The 22,131-nt window shown below is 44.3% G+C and overlaps 1 protein-coding gene across 1 annotated transcript; it reads left to right on the forward strand.

Moving 5' to 3' along the window:
- The first annotated feature begins 7,236 nt into the window (after window positions 1–7,236).
- Window positions 7,237–14,279, forward strand: FAM205A (family with sequence similarity 205 member A). The gene is made up of 4 exons (XM_035016403.1): window positions 7,237–7,380; window positions 8,021–8,060; window positions 8,584–8,644; window positions 10,305–14,279. The coding sequence occupies exons 1-4, from the start codon at window positions 7,237–7,239 to the stop codon at window positions 14,146–14,148; spliced, it is 4,089 nt and encodes a 1,362-aa protein (XP_034872294.1). The 3' UTR covers window positions 14,149–14,279.
- Window positions 14,280–22,131: the final 7,852 nt, after the last annotated feature.

Here is a 22,131-nt window from a genome sequence, read left to right on the forward strand (position 1 = left end):
TGTCCTTACGGAATCTTGTTCTATACATATGCTGTGTTATCATTCAGCCAGAGACTTAAAAGACACACTGTACATATTTCCAGTGATCCTTTTCTGCACAGCTACAAAAAGTTCAAAAGCCAGAAATGCTTATCTCTATTTCCAGAGCACAGCAATACCACTGTGCTCTGTTTGGGTCTCACCTTCCTGCACTATAGTCCACAGGGTACCCCCAGGCAGAAAGCTCAGGCAATTATGCAGCTTTCCTCATGCATTTCTCCGTCTAAAAGATCGAAGTGCACTGTGCCTACTGTCCAAAAAACTTGTGTATTTTGTCTAATTTTGTACTTCTTTACAACTGGAGGCATACTGCAGTTCAGTTACTCCATCATTATCGGAAGTGGATTCAACAACTATTCTTTATAAAAACTGTATATAAAATGGAGGGGCACCTGGGTGGCTCAGTCGGTTAAGCATCTGCCTTTGGCTCAGGTCATGATCTCAGGGTCCTGGGATGGAGCCCCATGTGGGGCTCCCTGCTCAGTGGGGAGTCTGCTTCTCCCTCTCCCTCTGACCCTCTCCCTACTCGTGCTTTCTCTCTCTCTTTCTCAAATAAATAAATGAATAAATACCTTTAAAAATTGTATATAAAATAGAATCCTTAACATGATTATACACTCACACACCCAACACACACATATACACACACACAATTTTATTTTTTTAAGTTTTTATTTAAATTCCACTTAGTTAATATACAGTGTAATATTAGTTTCAGGTGTACAATTTAGTGATTCAACACTTAGATACAACACCCAGTGCTCATCACAAGTGCACTCCTTTTTTTTTTTTTAAGATTTTATTTATTTATTCATGAGAGACAGAGAGAGAGAGAGAGAGAGGCAGAGGGAGAAGCAGGCTCCCAAGGAGCAGGGAGCCCGATGCGGGACTCGATCCCAGGACCCTGAGATCATGACCTGAGCCGAAGGCAGATGCCCAACCATCTGAGCCACGCAGGCACCCACAAGTGCACTCCTTAATCCCCATCATCTTTTTAACTCATTTCCCCACCCACCTCCCCTCTGGTAACCATCAGTTTGATGTCTATATTTAAGAGTCTCTTTCTTGGTTTGCCTGTTTCTCTATGCTTGCTTGTTTTGTTTCTTAAATTCCACATATGAGTGTAATCATATGCTATTTGCCTTTCTTTGACTGAATTATTTTGCTTAGGGTAATACTCTCTAGCTCCACCCATGTTGTTGCAAATGGTGAGATTTCATTCTTTTTTATGGCTGAGTAATATTCCATTTTATATATGTATATACACACACACATATATAATGGATATATATATATGCATAATATCTGAAAAGAAAGGATATATATATATATAAAAATCTCTAACAATTTTTAAAAGTCTCATTGCAAAAATCATCAATATGTACATTCTCATTAAAGTAGGAGCATGTCAACTCTATGCCAGCCAATAAAATTAGACAAGGAAAAAAGAGGACAAAAATTAGAATGGAAGATATGAAAATTATTGTGTTCAGATGATGTAAGTCAAAGGAAATAAACTGAAATTCTGTTTATGAAGTTGGGAAATAGAACTGAACAGCATTTATTTCTAATAGCAAAAATAAAATAAAATAAAATCATAGGAATAAACCCTAATTAAAATAAAGCAGGAACTGTAGAAAGAAAACTTTACAACTCTGCTGAGACTCACTTTTAGTCAAGATGGAGTAACAGGGCCCACATTTACCCTACTATCTATAGCAACTACAGAACTAGACAAAATATACAATAACTCTGGGACACCTGGGTGGCTCAGTTGGTTGAGTGACTGCCTTCGGCTCAGGTCATGATCCCGGAGTCCTGGGATCGAGTCCCGCGTCAGGCTCCTGGCTCAGCGGGGAGCCTGCTTCTCCCTCTGACCTCTACCCTCTCAAGCTCTTTCTCTCTCTCTCTCAAATAAATAAATAAAATCTTAAAAAATATATATATACAATAACTCTTAAGACATTAGACACTAAGCAACAAACGATAGAGATCACTGAGAGATGGGAAAACAATGAGGTGAGCCCTACAATGGTGTCAGCTTATGGCCTGGACAAAGTTCCCAGGTTGTGGTGTAGTGAGGAGGAACCCAGGTAGAACTTGACAGTCTATGAGTTGAGAAGATGGAGCTAGGAGTTAGAGATGGCCAAGGCATAGTATCTGAAAAGAAGGGGCTGGACAGAGAAAGAATTCTTGAGATCTGAAGAGGGTCTCCCTCAAGTGTTCAGCAGGGGACTAATCAGTACATGCAGGTAGGAAAAGTACCTGAGATAGGATTTTTTAAAAACAAAAGATATAAAGGCATAATACCCAGAGATCACACAGAGGTAGTTAGAGTATTCCAACAAACATCAAAATAAATGAGACATTGGGTAGAGTATAAAATAAGGCCTTGCCTCAGTAGTAAGTAAAAATTAATCCTGGACTAAACGTTGGTAGGATCTGCCTAATAAAGTTTATAAGGAATACCTGAAGGCTCAAACTGTTCCAAGTAATTTAACTGAATTACAAAACAAAGCTCAACAATATTTGTAGAAAAAAGTGGTGGACTAGGAAGCTCCAAGTCTTTGCTCTCCCATGGAAACATTAAAAAACAACCAGAAACTGACAACTATAATAACCTTATAGGAACTCTGGAAAGTAGTCAAAGGTCTATAGCAACCAAGCAAATGTACAATAAAAAAATCATATTCAAAACAGTAGGAAATTTTATTATGTGTTTACTTGCCTTTGCTCCACCCCTTCCCCAGTGTGGTGAGGTTTTTGTCTAGAGGGAGTGGCAGCCCAATTCCCAATTCCCTTCCTCAAACCAAAGGGAGCAGAACAGACCTTATTTGAACATTCGAACCTATCTGGGGGCTGCCTAAAGGACTGATCTATCTCCCCTAATTTGGAGTTCATGCAGAGAAGAGGTAGATGCTACTCATGAAATCTGCAAGGGGACTACAAACCCATTTGGCAAGAGATTATGAGTGGAGACATAAAATAGACTATAAAAGGCCCAAATGAGAAGGTGGGGTGACTCAGACATTCAGAAGTGGCTATGCATATAAGGGAACTGAAAAGGCCATGATTAGGCCCAGCCAAGATAGACTTCAGAAAAGACCTGAGAAGACCTTAAATTTTTACATTTAGCTTATCCCTAGGCTCAGAGACTATCCAGCTAATTAGAAATTGAGTCAGTCTGTAAAGACTGAGAGGTGGCTGTTTTCACAAATGACCAATCTTTAAAAAAAAAAAAATTACAAGGAATATAAAGAAACAGGAGAGTATGGCCCATGTAAGGGAGGAAAATAAACTGGCAGAAACTGTCCCTAAATGAGCACAGGCATTAGACTTACTAGATAAATATATTTTTAAAAGATTTTATTTATTTATTTGACAGAGAGAGAGCGCGCACACACACAAGCAGGGGAGTGGCAGGCATAGGGAGAGGGAGAAGCGGGCTCCCCACGGAGCAGGGAGCCCAATGAAAGGCTCAATCCCAGGACCCTGGGATCACGACCTGAGCCGAAGGCAGACGCTTAACCGAATGAGCACCTAAACAAAGATTTTAAAACAACTATCTTATATATGCTAAAGGAAAACACAGATGAAGAACTAAAGGGAATCAGAAATGAACAAAATGAGGGACACCTGGCTGGCTCAGTCAGAATATCGTGCAACTCTTGGTCTCAGGATTGTGAGTCAAGCCCCATCTTGGGTGCAGAGGTGTAGAGATTACTTAAATAAATAAAACTTAAAAAAAAAAAAAAGACATGAACAAAATGAGAATATCAACAGAGATACAATTTTTTTTTTAAGTCGGCTCCACACCCATTGTGGAGCCCTATGCGAGGCTTGAACTCACAACCATGAGATAGAGATCTGAGCTAAGATCAAGAGTTGGACACTTAACTGACGGAGCCACCTAGGTGCCCCAAGGGATAGAAATTATTAAAAACAAAAACAAAAACAAAAAACAACTGACAATTCTGAACCAGACAAAATACAATAAGTAAATGGAAATGTTCACTAGAGGAATTCGATGGCAGATCTGTGCAGGCAGAAGAAAGAATCAGCAGATGTATAGACAGGACACTTGAAATTAACAAGTCTGGGGAGGTTATGTACTATGGTGAGCACTGTGAATTGTGTAAGACTGTTGAATCACAGACCTGTACCTCTGAAACAAATAATACATTATATTTAAAAAAAAAAAAGAAGAAGAAGAAGAAGATAGCAGGAAGGGAAGAATTAAGGGGGGGAAATCAGAGAGGGAGACGAACCCATGAGAGACTATGGACTCTGAGAAACAAACTGAGGGTTCTAGAGGGGAGGGGCATAGGGGAATGGGTTAGCCTGGCAATGGGTATTAAAGAGGGCACGTACTGCATGGAGCACTGGGTGTTATATGCAAACAATGAATCATGGAACACTACGTCAAAAACTAATGATGTAAGGTATGGTGATTAACATAACATAATAAAAAAAATAAAGTAATAAAAAATAAAAAGGGGGAAAAAAAAGAAATTAACAAGTCTGAGGAGCAGAAAGAAAAAAAGAATGCTTTCCCCCTAAGATCAGTAACAAAGCAAAGATGTCTGCTCTCACCACTTCTATTCAACATTATACTGAATGTTCTAATCAGTGCAATAAGGTAAAAAAGAAAAATAAAATGCATTCAAATTGGAAAAGAAGATGAAAATTATCAGATGTTATCATCATTTTGGAAAATACTAAAGAATTTACTAAAAAAAGCTATTACAACTAAAATGTGAATTTAACAAGATTGCAGGATATAAGATAGATATTCAAACAAATTCTATTTCTTCATACTAACAATAAAAATTAGAAAATAAAATTAAAAAGCAGTATCATAAAATGTGAAATAGGGGTAAATTCACAAAATATGTACAAGACTTGTACAAAAAATATTTCTGAGAGAAATTAAATTAAATAAATGGAGAGATACACCATATCCATGGATCAAAAAAACTTAATATTGTTCAAGTGTCAATTCACTCACAGGAATTTTTCCTACAGATATACTCACATATGTGTACATAGATTTATAAATATATGAGGTTTGTGTCAGCATTATTATTCAGAACAAAAGACTGTAAATAACTAAATATCCATTAATAAAGATTTAAAGATGAGTTGTGTTATAGCCATATCAAGGAAGACATTACAGCCTTTAATGATATATACAAGATATATGTGTATTATTAAATGAAATAAAAGGAAAAACTGTCATACTATACTTCCATTTGTGAAGAAAAACATAATTCATTTGTTTTTGGCTATGCTGGACTAGTTTGGGAAGATACACAGAAATCTGATAGGAATAACTGGCTCAAGAGAGGAAAAATGGGAAATGAGAGACAAGGGTGAGCAGAGATACTTACTACATACCTTATTCTGCCCATTGAATGTTGTACTATGTATATGTATGCCTACTTTTTAAAACACAGTTTCAGTAATTAAAATCAATTCGAGAGACCTCATCCCTGCTACTCCAATCTTCTGTCACAAGTCCTCTCCAATCCACCCATCTCCACCTCTGCTAGATAGACTGCATTTCTTACTGCCAAATGCACTCCATGGCCCATTGCTCTGTGTCCTGCATTTGTTCGTAAGTTTCTCTCCCACCTGGAATATGCTCCTTCCCCACAGCCTGCATTTTAAGACCCAACTCTTATGTCACTCTACCCAGGAGTCCTCTCTGACCACCCTGATCCCTCACTATGGTTTCTCTCCTCTGAAATGGGATATTTATAACCTAGACTTTGCAAATGAGTATGTAATTTTATTTGTTCTAGATTACTAGCTCCTGCTTTGTGTGAATTAGTCTTATCTTGGTAACCAGATAGTTAAGTGTCTTGGGAGCAGGAAGGCAACACAACTCAAACGTCTTAGTACCCATGACACTGCCCAGTTTAGGGATGAGCACAGACTGAGGGCTCACCATGCCAGCTGGGTGGAGGACTGGATGCTGGAGAAGTGACCAAAATAGCCTCTTCAGAGATTTTGAGCACAGGGATTTTTTTGGCTATGAGACTGCTGTCACCAGGGTAAGACTCTCAGGGAAATTCAGAAGTTCAGTGTTGGAGAAATATGACAGTAACCACAGAGGTCAATCAGGTAACATAAATGTATAAATAAATGGGCAGAGAATAGAAATGATGGGCCCCAGAAATAAATTAGAAAACAAATGGCTTGCTTAAAGGTTTCAAAAATCCAAGTTAAAAAAAAAAAAAACAAAAAACAAAAAACCCTCCTTCAGGCAAACAGCTTATATCCAGAGTAGCTGAGTAGATCTAACCGTGATCACCAACTAGTTTATGACCTTAAGTCAGAAGTGGCCACTAACCCCTCTCTGGAGGTAGTCATATCCATGAGCAGACAGAATTCTATAACATGGTAAAAACAGCTCTAGAAAACCAACTTTTAAAGAGGTCAATAAATGAATCTCCTTACTCTATCTCCATGGAAGGCAGTGTTTATATCTCTTCCCACTTATCTGTAAGCCTGAGACCACACACACCGGGAGGCATTCCTTCCTGGTTCCCACAATGTCATTTAAAGGTGTCACCTTGCCCTTTTCCTCCTATATAAACCATTGTCCCCTTTATATACTTTTGATTCCCCGTCACCCAATGCCTGTAATATCAAAGCTCTCCATTCTCAAGCCATAACCAGACTCTGCTCTCCCTAACCTCATGTGTGCTTCACAGATATATTTCTAGTACAGGTGAGGGAGTTAATGGGGATTCCTCTGTCCCAGCCACTCTTCTTCAAAAGGCGCCCTATGTCCCTAAACATTCAGTTTTCTGGGGACGGGTGACCAGATGTAAAGGAGAGAGCCAAGACATTAGGCTGGTGTGAAGTGTGCAGAGTACAGACAAAGTGGAGGCATAGACACTGCCTATGAATAGACACCTTTAGTCCCAGGCTCTGTAACCCTTAGAGACAATTGGACACCTTCTTCTACAGACTAAATCACCATATAAGCTTCCCTAAGACAGATAAAAGTCTTTGACACTACGCCTGCCTTGTGAAACAGAAGGGCTTTGTGATGCAGTCTGGTGGCCTGGTTCCATCATCTATGAGGTGGAGATGACAAGGCATAGCATTGGGAGTCATTAGGCACCAGGACCCTGAATGCCTAGATATAGGAATGGTTGCTCTCCTCGTGCTAATGTGGTTTAGACCATGTTGAGCCATACTGTTGTTCTGTGGGATTTCAAGTATCCCTTATATACCTATGGCTTCATCTTCATTATTCTTCTAATTATCTGGCAAGTAACAAGGAGTTACTGTGGATTAAGGTTGGAACCCAAAAGGATCTGCTGCCAGGTAGGGAAACATGAGACCATGATTGAACTAATTAAGCCTCAGATAAGAAGCTTTTAAGATCTCAGAGTCTCTTCTTTTACCACCACTCCCCAATTTTTATACCATGCATTCAGTAACTTTTATATGGTACTTCTCAAAGACTAGTAATAATTCCTTTCCAGGCCACCCTACAGTGTATTCTAGTTGAAAAATAAAGAACCTCTCAATCTGGTTTGGGTTGGGACCTAGATGAAATGGAATCTACATCCTGGATCTCAGAATACCTCCCAGTAAGCGGGATTTTTCTGGTTGGTGGTTTCTATAGGCATTTGTTAACAGAAATCCTTTGGCTATTACACCTACACACCCTTTAATCTGTTCCACTCTTTCTCTTGCTTCATCATAAACCTCATGCATAACTTCTCCTGGGAAAGAAATGAGAGGTATCGAGTATGGAAGAGCCTTGAAATAAATAAAAAACAAGCAGAGAAGGGAAATGTTGAGGTGAAAAGAAATGGGTATGGAAAGGAAAGTTAGGAAAGTAAATAAAATATAGACAGACACATAGAAAGGGATTGGGAAATGTGTATTAGCTTTGTCATGTTTTAAACATGAATAGAAATGGTGTCCCAGCTTCATACTCTAACATTTTGTCTTTAAGCGTCACAGAAAAGTCAGGATAAGAGATGCAGCAACAGGAGGTAAGGTCTGTCTCTGTTCTGACTCCCCTCACTATGGACAAGATTCCCCTGACTCCTACTCCTACTCCAACAAGTAGCCTGGTGCTCTAACCACTGAAAGCTCCAATTACCCCAGTTGACAGATTCTCCCAGAAGACTTTCTTGGGTGGGAAATCAGGGCCTAGGAATGTTCCAGAATTCTCTACCTTACCCCTGCCCCTGGGAATGAAGAATGAAGAAGCAGGACAGAAGCCTTTAGCTGTGTCATTTACTAGCTTTACGACCCTGTGGAAGTCGCTTCATCTCTCAGTCTGTGATCCCTGAAATGGGCATCTCATGATCCTGCCTCACTCAGCGTGTGGTTGTGATGATCAAATGAAATTAGGTCCGGGACAGCATGTTGCAAGGGGTTAAGTTGTACACAGACATGCCTTAGAGCATTGACTGTTGGGGTTTTCAGCCTCTTCTTACTCAAAGGCCTTCAGCTTGCTATAGGATGTCCCTGCATCCTCTCATTCCTTGTAACACTGTCCTGGTTTTTCAGCTAGGAGATTTTGCCAGGAAGAAGCTGAGAAGCCATGGGAGCTGCTCTCTGTTATGAAAAGGTGATCACTTGCTCTTTGCAGTCTCCAAACCCCCAGCCTGGCCTGTGATGATTTCTCTGCTTGGCCTGGGGCAGGGAGGAGAAGAGGGATAATGTCTGGGAGGGAGTCAGACAGTGGATGCTGAAGACTGATTGAGACTGCCAGGGCAGAGGGGGATCAGGTGTCTCAGGAAGGAGGAGTCTTCCAGTTCTGCTCTGGGCTTAGGTTCACAGTGGTCCTGAAATTCAGGATTTTGCTACTATGTAATTCATTGACGACGCTACATGAGTTTGTACTCAGCCACAGACAAATTATCCAGTCAAGAGAATAGAGAAATGCATGCATAAATAAATCACCATGTCATATTCCCTTTATAGTTACAACTATTCAAGGGCAGACCCATGGAACCTGCTAATATTACCTCCATGGTTTTATCTTCAGAGAGGCCAATTCCTGGGACAGCCCTCAGAAAGGATCGTGTCATCTTATCCTCTTCTTAAAATCTCTAAAGAATGGGATTGGCCTTTAAGAGATGCTATGTACAGGAGCTAGGACACTCCATAGTCCCCAGAATGCAGAGTTCCCACAAAGACCTCATTTTCCACAGCTTAGGAATACTGAATGCCAGGCTGTGGCCTTCTTTAGTTAGTTAGTTAGTTAGTTAGTTAGTTAGTTAGTTAGTTAGTTAGTTAGTTCGTTATAAAGATTTTATTTATTTATTTAATTGACAGAGAGAGAGAGACATCGAGAGGGAACACAAGCAGAGGGAGTGGGAGAGGGAGAAGCAGGCTTCCCGCCGAGCAGGGAGCCCAATGTGGGGCTTGATCCCAGGACCCTGGGACCATGACCCCAGCCGAAGGCAGTCGCCCAACCAACTGAGTCACCCAGGCACCCCTGGGTTGTGGCCTTCTTAATCCCAGATGAGACTGACTCCAGGTTCTTCTGGGAATGTTCCTGGTGATGCCCATTCAGCTAACCATTGGCTCCCTGCCTCTGCCTGGTTTCCTTCTCCTGGTTCAGCTTCTCAACATAGATCAACAGACAGTACACCCCACCTCTTAGTCTCTCATGGCCCTGCATTCCCACGGGTTGTCTGAGACCTTGCCCAACAAGCTCCAGACCCTCAGCCCAGCCCAGCCCAACATAATTTGCCAATGGCCTTTTCCTAGGAGGCAAAGGAGATGGGTAAACACCATGAGGGTACAGGCCCCAAGGCTTCCAGGACTAGAGGAGGGTGAATGAAATCTCCAGGCCACACATATTCAAAGAGGCAGGTGTTGGGGTGCCTGGGTGGCTCAGTTGGTTAAGCATCCCACTCTTTATCTCAGCTCAGGTCTTGATCTCAGGGTTGTGAGTTCAAGCCCCGCACCGGGCTCCATGCTAGGTGTGGAGCCTACTTAAAAAAGCAAAACAAGGGCGCCTGGGTGGCTCAGTTGGTTAAACGACTGCCTTCGGCTCAGGTCATGATCCTGGAGTCCCGGGATCGAGTCCCACATCGGGCTCCCTGCTTAGCAGAGAGTCTGCTTCTCTCTCTGACCCTCCCCCTTCTTGTGCTCTCTCTCTCTCTCATTCTCTCTCTCAAATAAATAAATAAAATCTTTAAAAAAAAAAAAAAAAAGCAAAACAAAAGAAAGAAGCAGATGTCATTCCATCAGTAACTGTTGCCATCCTCCCTTCCCAGCCAGAACTGGCTTCCTCAGGAGGGAAGTGTGAGGCGGCTCCTGTGTGCGGATACCTGCTGCGAAATCTGCAATGCTGTGGCTCTGGAGATTCAGCAGTGGCTGGTGGGTGAGAACACCCTGATCTCTCCCCCTTCATCAGGGCCATTGCAGGACTCCTCTTGCCTAGAGATTTTGTCCATGTCTACTGTGTCTTTCAACCAGAGTCTGCAGCAACATTCCCTACACTCCAAATCACTTGCACTTGGATCTGCAACCCCCCCAGTGTTGCAATTAGTGGGTCAGAAATCCTTAACACAGTCAGCTGTCCAGTCAGCTGGTACAGTCAGGATCCATGATTGCTGGGCTGAACACCTCCAGCTGGGGCAGGGATTTCAAATGCCAGAGGTGCCCAGGGGCCCAGAGACTTTGTGTTATTCAAGACTTGAGGAGCCTAGGGTTCCAGTGAACCAGCAGGAGATGATGCAGAGCAGCCCAACCCTTGTCTGTGGAAACCAAGGACAACAGTCCTTGAATTCCCAGGTCTCTGTGCAGACCCCGAACGGAGAAATCACTACCCTGACACACCCTATGGCCTTGCATATGGTTACTGTCCTCCCTGCCCACCTGCCATTCCTCAGTCCTGAAGTCCTAAGGCTTCTTGAGGTACATGTGAAAAAATGGATGCATTTCCAAAGGTGGGGGCTACCCAGACGTGTGGAGGAGTCCCTGAGGCAGCTTATGCCAAATCCGCCGTTGTTTTACCAACCTGTAAATAACCAACCAGTTTCTTTCATCCAGAAGAATACTTCTCAGTTCTCTATTGAAAAATCTGGGACCTATTCCTACCAGACCTGGGGTTCATGTATGGCCAGCCAGCCTACCCAGGCCTTCTGGGTTTCTGAATGGTCCATTATGGATCCAGAACAAAGACACCACCACCAGCAAATCCCAAATGATATGGCTCTGGCCTTGACCTCTCCAGCCCTTAAAGACTCAAGTGGCCTCTGTGCACTTCCTGGGTACCAGGATCATGACTCAGTGGGCCATCTGCAGCAGAAATACAGCCAGCTATTCTGTGGACTCCCTTCTCTGCACAGTGAGTCCCTGGTTAACACCTTCCTGGGCTCTCAAAGTTTCTGCACGAATGGGAGCATGTCCAAGCATCCCTTGAAGGATTCTTTTCTCTTCAAGGAACTCTCCATTCTCCCTCTGCTACCTAAAACTCCATCCCAGTCTGCCACACCCTCTTCCCCATCTTCCCCAAACTGGGTCATTCCATCTGACTACCAACAACCTCAAATCAGTGTCCCATTTCTGACTCTGGCCGAGTGTGATGCCCTGGAGTGGCACCTGCTGCAGAGGCAGCTCCAGCTTCAGTGGGGCTTGTCAGCTGTTTTCCAGAGACCTCAGCACACCCAGAACCCCATGCAGTATAGACCCTGTGGCAAAGCCCAGTCTCCTGAGACAGTGAAAACTTCCTGGCCAGTGAAACCCATCACAGTCCTCACTAGGGAACTGGTTTTCTTCCCGGAGCATGCCCGGAGGCTGCTAGAATTCCACCTCCAGCGGCAGTTGATTCACCATCGCTGGGGCCTGCCCCCAAAGATCCAGGAGTCCATCCAATTGCTCTTGTCCCCCACTGATCAGTCAACTCGGTCCTGGAGCAGCACAGCCCTAGCCAACGTCCATGCTCCCCAACCTACAGCCCTAGAGGCCACTGGGGCCGGTGACCCATTCTCACCCATCACAGGCCCAGTGTCAGTCCCCATGCCACACTTGTTTGACCAGGCCAAGGCAGTATTGCAGGGCCACATCAACTCCAAATGTGGGCAGATTCACCAGGGCGAGGTCCCTGCTCGTGTATATAGCTCTTGGCAGTGCATAATTCCTGGGGGCCTGCAAGTGGCTCCCTTCACCTGCATCCCAGAAAGCAAGCCCTTGGAGCTACAGGTAGCAACTGACCCTGCCCTAAAACAAAAAGCTGTGCCCTGGATACCAGTGGCCCTTGATCAACAGCAACAAGCCTCACCAGATGCTATCACTGAACACCCTAAGCTGTCCCAAGCCCTGTCCGAGGGAGCCATTGAGAAACTGGAGACAACTTTGCGGCACAAGTACCTGGCCTTCTTGTCAGGGCTGCCTGCTCTTTATTATGTGGCTCTCTCTAGGGCCATGGCACCGGCAATCTCTACCGAAGCTGTAATCGCAGGAATGGTGCCTGGACCTGGTGAGTTCCCAAGTGAACCTCTGACTCAGATGATCTCATCGGAAGAGCGGTGTCTGAGTCCTGGGCCATGCTTTCAAGATGCCAACGAGACTTGTGCAGACATTGAAGATGAGCTCCAGGTGGAAGAGCAGGTGGAAGAAATGATCAAGGCGGTGCCTCTAGAAAGCCAGGCAGAGGCCTCTGGGCCCTACACACTCAAGAAACCCATTTTAGCCCAACTAAATTTCCATCTAAGAAAGAAGATCCTAGAGATACAACTGGGAATTCCCGTAAAGGCAAGGTTGTCCAGAGAACAAACTGTAGCAGCCCCAGACAACACACCCACAGAGGAGTCTCTAGGGAGTCTAAACAACCAAGGAAAAACATTGCTCCAGGATCTCCCCATCCCACCAGACACTCCTCGTGTCCCAGATCCAGAATGGCTCCACCTTAAAGAACAGCTGGTCCTTGAGTTAAAGGCAGTGCAGCAGAACCAGAAGCAACCTAATTCAAGAGCAATACCTCATGGTTCTGCCCACTGGGCCTCTAAGATCTCACAACCCAGTGGGGACATGACAGAGGCCCAGGTGCTTTGTGTTCAGTTGGAGGCCAATGTGAACAGCCCCAGCCTGGAGGAGCCCTGGAGCCCTGAGCCCCAAAGCCCTGGCCACAGCAAGGACTCAGCCCAAGTCCCCATGCTGGCAGAAAAGAGAGAGGACCCAGGGAAACCCAAATTGGCAGGGGACCACGGAGAAGGGGATGCAGGGTTTGCACACTCCTCTACAAGAGACGTAAGCCTCCCTGATGAAGCCCAGAGGCCAAAAGGGATGCTTCTGAACAGGACTCCTCATAGCCCCTGGCGACGGAGCCGTAGCTTTCATCTTGATGCTCCCTGTGAACACAGTACCCGGCATCACCCTCAGATTAAGCTTCCAGAGCCACCTCCGGGAATCCCTGGGGCGAAGGTATCTGAGAAGAATGACCTGCACAGCAGTCAAACCAAGCTTAATGTCATCCTCAAACCAGCAAGGATTCCTAAGAATGCCCAACCTGTGGTGCCCCAGGCATCACAGGGCCAGCTTTTCCTGGGCCAACTCATTCACAGTAAGCCTTTGCAGGGCCAAACTTTGAAAGGTCAGGTTTTGCAGGGCCAGGTGATGCCAGTCCATACCCACAAGAGGCCCAGCCTTCCTGAATCGGGCTTGAGAAGTAAGATGAAATCCTTTCTGCACTGTTTTAACTCCAAGGCAAAAGGCAAAGTGCACGAGGAATCCATGTTCTCTACAGCTGGGAAAGTGGCCAACACCAGAAAAGAAAATGTAGAAAAGGGCCTGGCTCCAGCTAAAAGTCCCATGGGGCGAACCAAGACAGAGCGGATAAGAGGGGACTCCAAGGCTCCATCTTCCCCCACTGAGAAGCAGGTGGGCCTGGCCTTCTTGGATGGTCCCCATTCCCCAGACAGTAAGCTCCGGCACCGCTCCCGCTCTCACCAACTCCATTCTGCCTCAGTCCTGGGCCACCCCCGCCACTGCCCTCGGCACTGTCCTGGAGTGGCTTGTGCCACCCAACCAGGGAACGTACCCTGGATCTCACCTCTCACCTCAGAGGGAAACGTTGGTCTGCTCAAGAAGACCCAACACAATCAAAAGACTTGGTAGGCTCCCCCAACATCTGTGTCCCTTGAAGAGGACTGCTGCTGTCATTTTCATTAATGTGCAGGTGGGGCAGAGTGCCACCCAAAATACACTCTATGTCTCTAAGCAAAGCACTGTCTGTCTCCTCCTTCTCTCCACTGTGGTGTGTTAAGGGAAGGTATGAGGGGAGGCTAAAATGTCCTTCCCATCTAGAGAAGGAGCTTTAACCCACACTTAAGCTGGGTCAGCATTCCACACAACTCCTCCCAGCCCACCCTGGGCTGTGGATAAAGGGGCTTGAGTAGAGAAGGAAGGTAAGGTAAATAAGGGTCAGGCTTGAATTCTATCATGGCTTCCCATTGGTGTCCTTAGGCCCAGAGGAGCAATGTGGACATGAGGATAGTAGCGACGAGAAGGAGTGGCCAGGAATCCCACAGACAGAATTCACTGATGACTTCCGTAAAGGCCCATAGTCTGCAGGGGAGGTTTTCAGAGGAGTGCCACAGCACTCCCACCTTGAGGAGGTACTTTGTGTTTATTCAAAAGCATGTAGCTAATATGACAGGATGTCAAAAGCAAATGATAGAATCTCCCCTGCTCTGCTCCCTGTTGGTTATTGGCAAGATCTTTCTGGAGAACTCATCTGGGAAGCTGCTGTAACTCTCTTGCCTATATCCTGCCTCCACTGCCGGCCAGCTGCATGGAATGAGCGACTCTTGGAATGAAGATCACAGTAGGCCGTGAAGAGGGGCTTGTCCTCCCCTCCCAAGGGCAGGCGGGGAGAGAATCAGGGAAGGGGAGCATGTAGATGGAGGTCTGAGTACCTGGGACAGAGGCCGACTGTTCCTGACCAGGGTATGATAAGGGAGCAAAGCCAATTTACTTTGCACTCAAAAGAGCCTAGGAGTCAAAAGACTCCTAGAGCCAGGAAGCCAACCCAAGGTTCAAGTGCTTTTGGGGGAAGTAGGTGAGTAAATCTGAGTTTCAATCTATTTGCCCTTAGTGTTATTAAGAGTGTTGGCTAAGTGTTGAATCTGCTGGGAAAGAACCCACAAACACAAGTGGTTTTCTAAACACATCCAGTCTTGTCAAGTACTGCCAGCAGCTTTACCCAGCCCCACTGCTATGTCTTATTACTATACCACCTAAAACTGCGATCCTTCTCTACTTTCCTCCTTTCCACCAGTCTTGCCTTCCTGAATATACATACACATATATAAGTGTATATATGTTCATTTTTATATGTTCATGCATATTATATGGTATTGAACTCACCTGTATCCTCTCCCAGGATCTGCCTGGTATCTTCCCCTCAGAGGATGACTCTTGTCCTCTCCCCAGCCAAAGATAGCACCAATTAGTCTGCCTACTCCAGCCCTCGGTGCCTGTCATCATTCCCCATTTCTTATGTCCCCCTACATTTCAGAAAGCACCAGAACCACTCATTTTGACTGTCAAAACAAACAAATAAAACAAAACCAAAAACTTTTAGCCTTTTATAGTGTTCTGTTCCACTAAACAGTCATGGAAAATGGACAGGGATCCAGAATTTAATGCCACCCATGAGGCTCTAAAGCAGATAAACTGCTCAGCACTGAACAGGGACTGTGGCCCCTTTGATCTTTCTGGAATGTCCAATAATTGGCTATTTCATAGTAATATCTGTTTATCATTAATGGAAAGATGATGTGAAATTCTCTGAAACCCCTGGAATGTAATGGAGAAACCCAAGAGGAAGACTGAGAGGCAAGCTGAGATCTGACCGTATCTTGTCTACATACTCCCTCACACATAGACTAAATGAAGTTCCTTCTACAGACTTATTTTATGAGGCCTCTCCAATAACTTGCCATACTAAGGCAGTATTAGAGCTCTTTCCCACTTCCTGTTCAGTCAACCTCACTCCCACCCCCAGCACCACCACCAGCCTATGTAACCCTGGCCACAAAGTGAATCTCTTAACGGTGGCCATCAGACTCATATTCCTTGACCTCCCAAGGAGGTGTGATTGGACCTGTCCTACCTTCTCCCATTAACTGGGTTGGGGCAGGAACGGTGTCCTTGGAAGGAAGACTGAAATCCTGGCCCTTAAGGAGGCTACAGCTGCACAACATAGCTGAAGGTTGTGCTTATTCCCCTCGATATAAGGTTAAGTATGAATAAAAGATTTGGATCACCTTCAGAAGGAAACTTCTGACTGAAATGACCAGAGAATGATTTCAGAGAAAGATGATAAGCATGAATAAAGGGCAACAAAACTACAACACAAGGAAAACATTACAAAATCCTTGAGCATGTGTTTTTACAATTTTCAAGCCAAATGTGTGACCCTTGGAGAGGATGCAGATTTTAAGGCCAAAGTCACAAGAATGGAATGTGAAAAAAATCAGAGTTAAAATCCCAACTCTAACATTTGGCAAGTTACTTAACATTTCTGAGCCCCAATTTCTTTATCTGGAAAGGGGGACAACTGTACATCCATACCCCAAACCTCAATTACTGTTAATATACTGGTGATTCCCAAAGTCGCTTTGTTGCTCTAGTCTTTCCTCTGAGCTCCAACTGTATAGCCAACAGACAGGAAGAAGCTCCATCTTGCTCCAAAGACAATGCACATCAACTCAAAGTTTCCAAATATCCTCTATCCCACCAAACTGCTTTCTAATGTCACGGAAGGGTATCACTATACATCCACTTTTTTTTTAGACCATACATCAAGTCAGTCACTGGGTTCTAATTTTTTTAAGACTTTATTTATAGTCAGTATTTATAGACAAAACAGTCTAAACAGTATTGTTCATGTTTTCATGAGGCCACAGAATTTGCTAAAGGCAAAGCTGGTTGTTTTGGCCATACATTTCCATATTTCACAGGAAGATGATACAATTTCGATCTGAAATAAACCACAAGTCTAAGTAAGAATTTATTAGAAAAAAAAAGATTTTATTTATTTTTCAGAGAGAGAGTATAAGCAGGGGGAGCAGCAGGCAGAGCAGGCAGAGGGAGAAGCAGGCTCCCCACCGAGCAAGGAGCCCAACTCGGGACTCATCCCAGAATCCTGGGATCATGACCCAAGCCGAAGGCAGACGCTTAACTGGCTGAGCCACCCAGGTGTCCCTCTCTGGGTTCTAATTTTGATATCTCTCAGGTTTCCTCTTCCCTCTCTTTTTAATGCCTCTGCTTATAGTTCAGTTTCACGTCCTTTCTTTCCTAAAAAATTACAATAGTATCTCATATCCCCAGGGCTTAGGATAGGGGCTGTGCATGGTAATACCTTAATAGACTTGAATCCAAAGTCTGGCCTGAGGAAGCAGATAAATTATTACATCAATGTGATGAGTGCTATGGTCTATGGGATCCTGCCACAGGAGGAAATACTCAGCTGATGAGGAGGACCCTAGGGTCACATAAAAGGGTCACAATAAAAATGACCTTGACAGGCATCTTGCATTTTGACAATTAAAATATTTGTGTACTTAGGGGCACCTGGGTGGCTCAGATGGTTAAGCATCTGCCTTCGGCTCAGGTCATGATCCCGGAGTCCTGGGATCGAGCCCCACATCGGGCTCCCTGCTCGGCGGGAAGCCTGCTTCTCCCCCTCCCACTCCCCCTGCTTGTGTTCCCTCTCTCGCTGTGTCTCTCTCTGTCAAATAAATAAATAAAATCTTAAAAAATAAAATAAAAATATTTGTGTACTTAATATGTGCCAGGAACTATGCCAGACAAAACAATCACCAAGACACAGGCCTTGCCTCCATGGAGATCATTACTCTATGGGGTAGTCTCATGCCTCCAAATTGTCTAATCAACACATACAGGGGCACCTGGGTGGCTCAGTTGGTTAAGTGTCTGCCTTCAGCTCAGGTCATGATCCCAGGATCCTGGGATGGAGCCTGGAGTTGGGCTCCCTGCTCAGTGGGGAGTCTGCTTCTCCCTCTCCCTCTGCCTCTCCCACCCCCCACTCATGCTCTCTCACTCTCTCAAATAAATCTTTAAAAAAAAAAAACATATACACATGGATGTCCAATATTCATCTCAAAAGTGAAATCCTGATTCCCTGCTCCCTTACCACCACCCAGTCACACATACCAGACCTATTCTAATTGCAGTATTTCCCACATCAGTTAATGGCACCTTCTCTTGTCCATTGTTCAGGCCGAAACCACTGGTGTAATTTTGATGTTTTATCTCTAACAGTCCATATCCAATCCATGAGAAAATCTCTGCCTTCAAAATGAATGCATGGGGCCCCTGGGTGGCTCAGTCATTTGAGCGTCCAACTCTTAATTTCAGCTCAGGTCATGATCTCAGGGTCATGCAATGGAGCCCCACATGGGCTCTGTGCTCAGCACAGAGTCTGCTTATCTACTTGTCCCTCTCCCTCCCTCTCTGCCCCCACTACCACCCCCACTCTCACACACACTCTCTAAAATAAATAAAATCTTTGGGCGCCGGGGTGGCTCAGTCAGTTAAGCGTCTGCCTTCGGCTCAGGTCATGATCCCAGGGTCCTGGGATTGAGCCCTGCATCGGGCTCCCTGCTCGGCGGGAAGCCTGCTTCTCCCTCTCCCTCTGCCTGCTGAGCTCTTGCTCACTCGCGCGCTCTCTCTCTCTCTGTGTCAAATAAATAAAATATTTTTAAAAATAAAATCTTAAATTAAAAAAAAGAATCCAGAACATAACCACTTTGCACTCCCTTTGCTTCTACAGTTGTTGGAATAGTATCATAACTAACCTCTCTGATTCCTCCTGAAACCATACCTCCAAAATCTATTCTAAACACAGAAACCTGGGGCGCCTGGGTGGCTTAGTCGGTTAAGCGGCTGCCTTTGGCTCAGGTCATGATCCTAGGGTCCAGGGATCAAGCCCTGCATCGGGCTCCCTGCTCAGTGGGAAGCCTGCTTCTCCTTCACCCTCTGCAGTTCCCCCTGCTTGTGCTCTCTCTCTCTCTAAAATAAATATTAATAAAAACTAAAAAATTAAAAAAATAAACACAGAAACCTGGTGGTCCTCAGAGAGAGATGATTGATTGATTGATTGATTGATTGATTGACTGACTGACTGATGTATGTAAAACCATGAGACTAGATAAGATCACCAAGGGAATGAGTGAAATGAAGGAAAAACCCAAAGGACTGGGCTCTGGGATATTCTAACAGTAAGAAATTGGAGGGAAAAGGGAATCCAGTAAGAGAGGAAACTAAGAAGCAGTACCCAGGGAGGAAGGAAAAGCAGAAGAGTGTGGTATACCATAAGCCAAGAGGAGAAAAATATTGCAAGGAGATAGTGAGCAACTGTGTCAAAAGTTGTGATTGGGCCAAAGAAAATGAGGACTTAGAATTGACCATTAGATTGAGCAACACAGAAATCACTCATGGCCTTAAGAATAGTCTGATGAATGATGGACATGAAGGCACGACTGGAATGGATTCAAGAAAGAATGGAAGGTGGGGCATCTGGGTGGCTCAGTTGGTTAAGCGACTTCCTTTGGCTCAGGTCATGATCCTGGAGTCCCAGGATGTAGTCCCGTATTGGGCTCACTGCTCAGCAGGGAGTCTGCTTCTCCCTCTGACCCTCTCCCCCATGTGCTCTCTTTCTCTCATTCTCTCTCTCTCAAATAAATAAATAAAATCTTTAAAAAAAGAATGGAAGAAGAATAACTGGTGATAGCAAGTGTAGTCAATTATTTCAAGGAAGTTTGTTTCATAGAAGTGCAGAAAACTGAGGAAATAGCAGTAGGAGGAAAAGGGACCCAGAGAAGACTTTTTTAAAAGGTGAGTGACATCAGGGGTGCCTGGGTGGCTCAGTTGGTTAAGCGTCTGACTTTGGCTCAGGTCATGATTTCGGGGTCTTGGGAGTGAGTCCCCGCGTGGGGCTCCACACTCAGTGGGGAGTCTGCTTCCTCTCCCTCTGCTCCTTTCCCCACTTGTGTTCTCTCTCTCTCAAATAAATCTTTTTAAAAGGGGGGGTGCGTGACATCAATGACAACAACAAAGTCTGATTTAATAGCAAAATACCATATGATTTCACTCATTTGTGGAATTTAAGAAACAAAACAAATAAGCAAAAGGAAAAAAAGAGAGGCAAACCAAGAAACAGACTCTTATTTTTTTTAATTTTTTTAAAAGATTTTATTTATTTGACAGAGAGAGACACAGTGAGAGAGGGAACACAAGCAGGGGGAGTGGGAGAGGGAGAAGCAGGTTTCCTGCAGAGCAGGGAGCCTGATGCGGGGCTCTATCCCAGGACCCTGGGATCATGACCTGAGCCGAAGGCAGATGCTTAATGACTGAGCCACCCAGGTGCCCCCTTACTTTTTTTATTAACATATAATGTATTATTTGTTTCAAGGGTACAGGTCTATGATTCAACAGTCTTACACAATTCACAGTGTTCCCCATAGCACATACCCTCCCCAATGTCCATCCCCCCAGCCACCCCCTCCCTCCCACCCCCTCCACTCCAGCAGCCCTCAGTTTGTTTCCTGAGATTAAGAATCTCTTATGGTTTGTCTCCCTCTCTGGTTTTGTCTTGTTTTATTTTTTCCTCTCTCCCCCTATGATCCTCTGCCTTATTTCTCAAATTCCACATATCAGTGAGATCATATGATAATTGTCTTTCTCTGATTGACTTATTTCTCTTAGCATAATACCCTCTAGTTCCATCCAGGTTGTTGCAAATGGCAAGATTTCATTTTTTAATGGCTGCATAATATTCCATTGTGTATATACACCACATCATCTTTATCCATTCATCTGTCGATGGACATCTAGGTTCGTTCCATAGTTTGGCTATTGTAGACATTGCTGCTATAAACATTGGGGTGCACATGCCCCTTCGGATCACTACATTTGTATCTTTGGGGTAAATACCCAGTAGTGCAATTGCTGGGTTGTAGGGTAGCTCTATTTTCAACTTTTTGAGGAACCTCCATACTGTTTTCCAGAGTGGCTGCACCAGTTTGCATTCCCATCAACAGTGTAGGAGGGTTCCCCTAAGAAACAGACTCTTAACTATAAAGAATAAACTGATGGTTACCAGAGGGGAGGTGGGAGGTGATGGATTAAATAGGTGATGGGGATTAAGGAGTACACTTGTGATGAGCACTGGGTGTTGTATGGAAGTGTTGAATCACTGTAGTGTATACCTGAAACTAATATTACACTGTATGTTAACTGAAATTTAAATAAAAACTTAAATAGAATAAAATAAAATAAAAACGGGCAGAGGAACTAATTAGACTATTTTTTCAAACAAGACATTTGAATATCAAACAGGTACATGATGAGATGTTCAACATTAATCATCAGGGAAATGCAAATCAAAACCACAATGAGATACCATCTCACACCTGTTACAATGGCTATACTCAAGAAGACAAGAGATGAATGTTGGTGAGGATGTAGAGAAAGTAAACATTTGTGTAATATTGGTGGGAATTTAAATTGGTGCAGCCATTATGGAAAACAGTAAGGGAAAAAAAGTGAGAGACATAACATGTTGGATGTTGACTGAAATGATACAGTCAGGAGGGATAAATTGATGATAAGGGAGAGCAAGGAAAGAACTGCTGGAGTAATGAGGTGATGTAGAAGTAGGGGATAGGACCAAATGCCCATGTCGAAAAGATGGCCTTGGCTAAAAGCACCACTTCACTGGTAGTAAGTAGAAAGTAGCATTGAGGAAAGACAGCATAGCTTACAAGAAAGGTTCCCTCACACGTGCGGGTGCCTGGTGGCTCAGTCCATTAAGCGGCTGCCTTCAGTTCAGGTCATGATCCCAGGGTCCTGAGATCAAGCCCAGCTTCAGCCTCCCTGCTCAGCAGGGAGCCTGTTTCTCCCTCTCCCTCTGCCCCTCCCCTCTGCTTGTGTGCTCTCTCTCTCATGGTTTCTCTCTCAAATAAAATCTAGAAAGGAAGGAAGGAAGGAAGGAAGGAAGGAAGGAAGGAAAAGAGAAAGAAAGAAAGAAAGAAAGAAAGAAAGAAAGAAAGAAAGAAAGAAAGAAAGAAA

Source organism: Mirounga leonina, unplaced genomic scaffold (assembly GCF_011800145.1).
Source record: "Mirounga leonina isolate KUSES-001 unplaced genomic scaffold, KU_Mleo_1.0 Mir_170, whole genome shotgun sequence".
Classification (NCBI taxonomy): Eukaryota; Metazoa; Chordata; class Mammalia; order Carnivora; family Phocidae; genus Mirounga; species Mirounga leonina.

What these genes read in the sequence shown, in the direction of transcription:
- FAM205A (XM_035016403.1), top strand. Translation starts at nt 7,237, where the DNA reads ATGTTGAGCCATACTGTTGTTCTGTGGGATTTCAAGTATCCCTTATAT. An exon ending in CCAAAAGGATCTGCTGCCAG is followed by an intron (nt 7,381 to 8,020) that starts GTAGGGAAACAT and finishes TTTGTCTTTAAG; the next exon opens with CGTCACAGAAAAGTCAGGAT. An exon ending in AAGAGATGCAGCAACAGGAG is followed by an intron (nt 8,061 to 8,583) that starts GTAAGGTCTGTC and finishes CTGGTTTTTCAG; the next exon opens with CTAGGAGATTTTGCCAGGAA.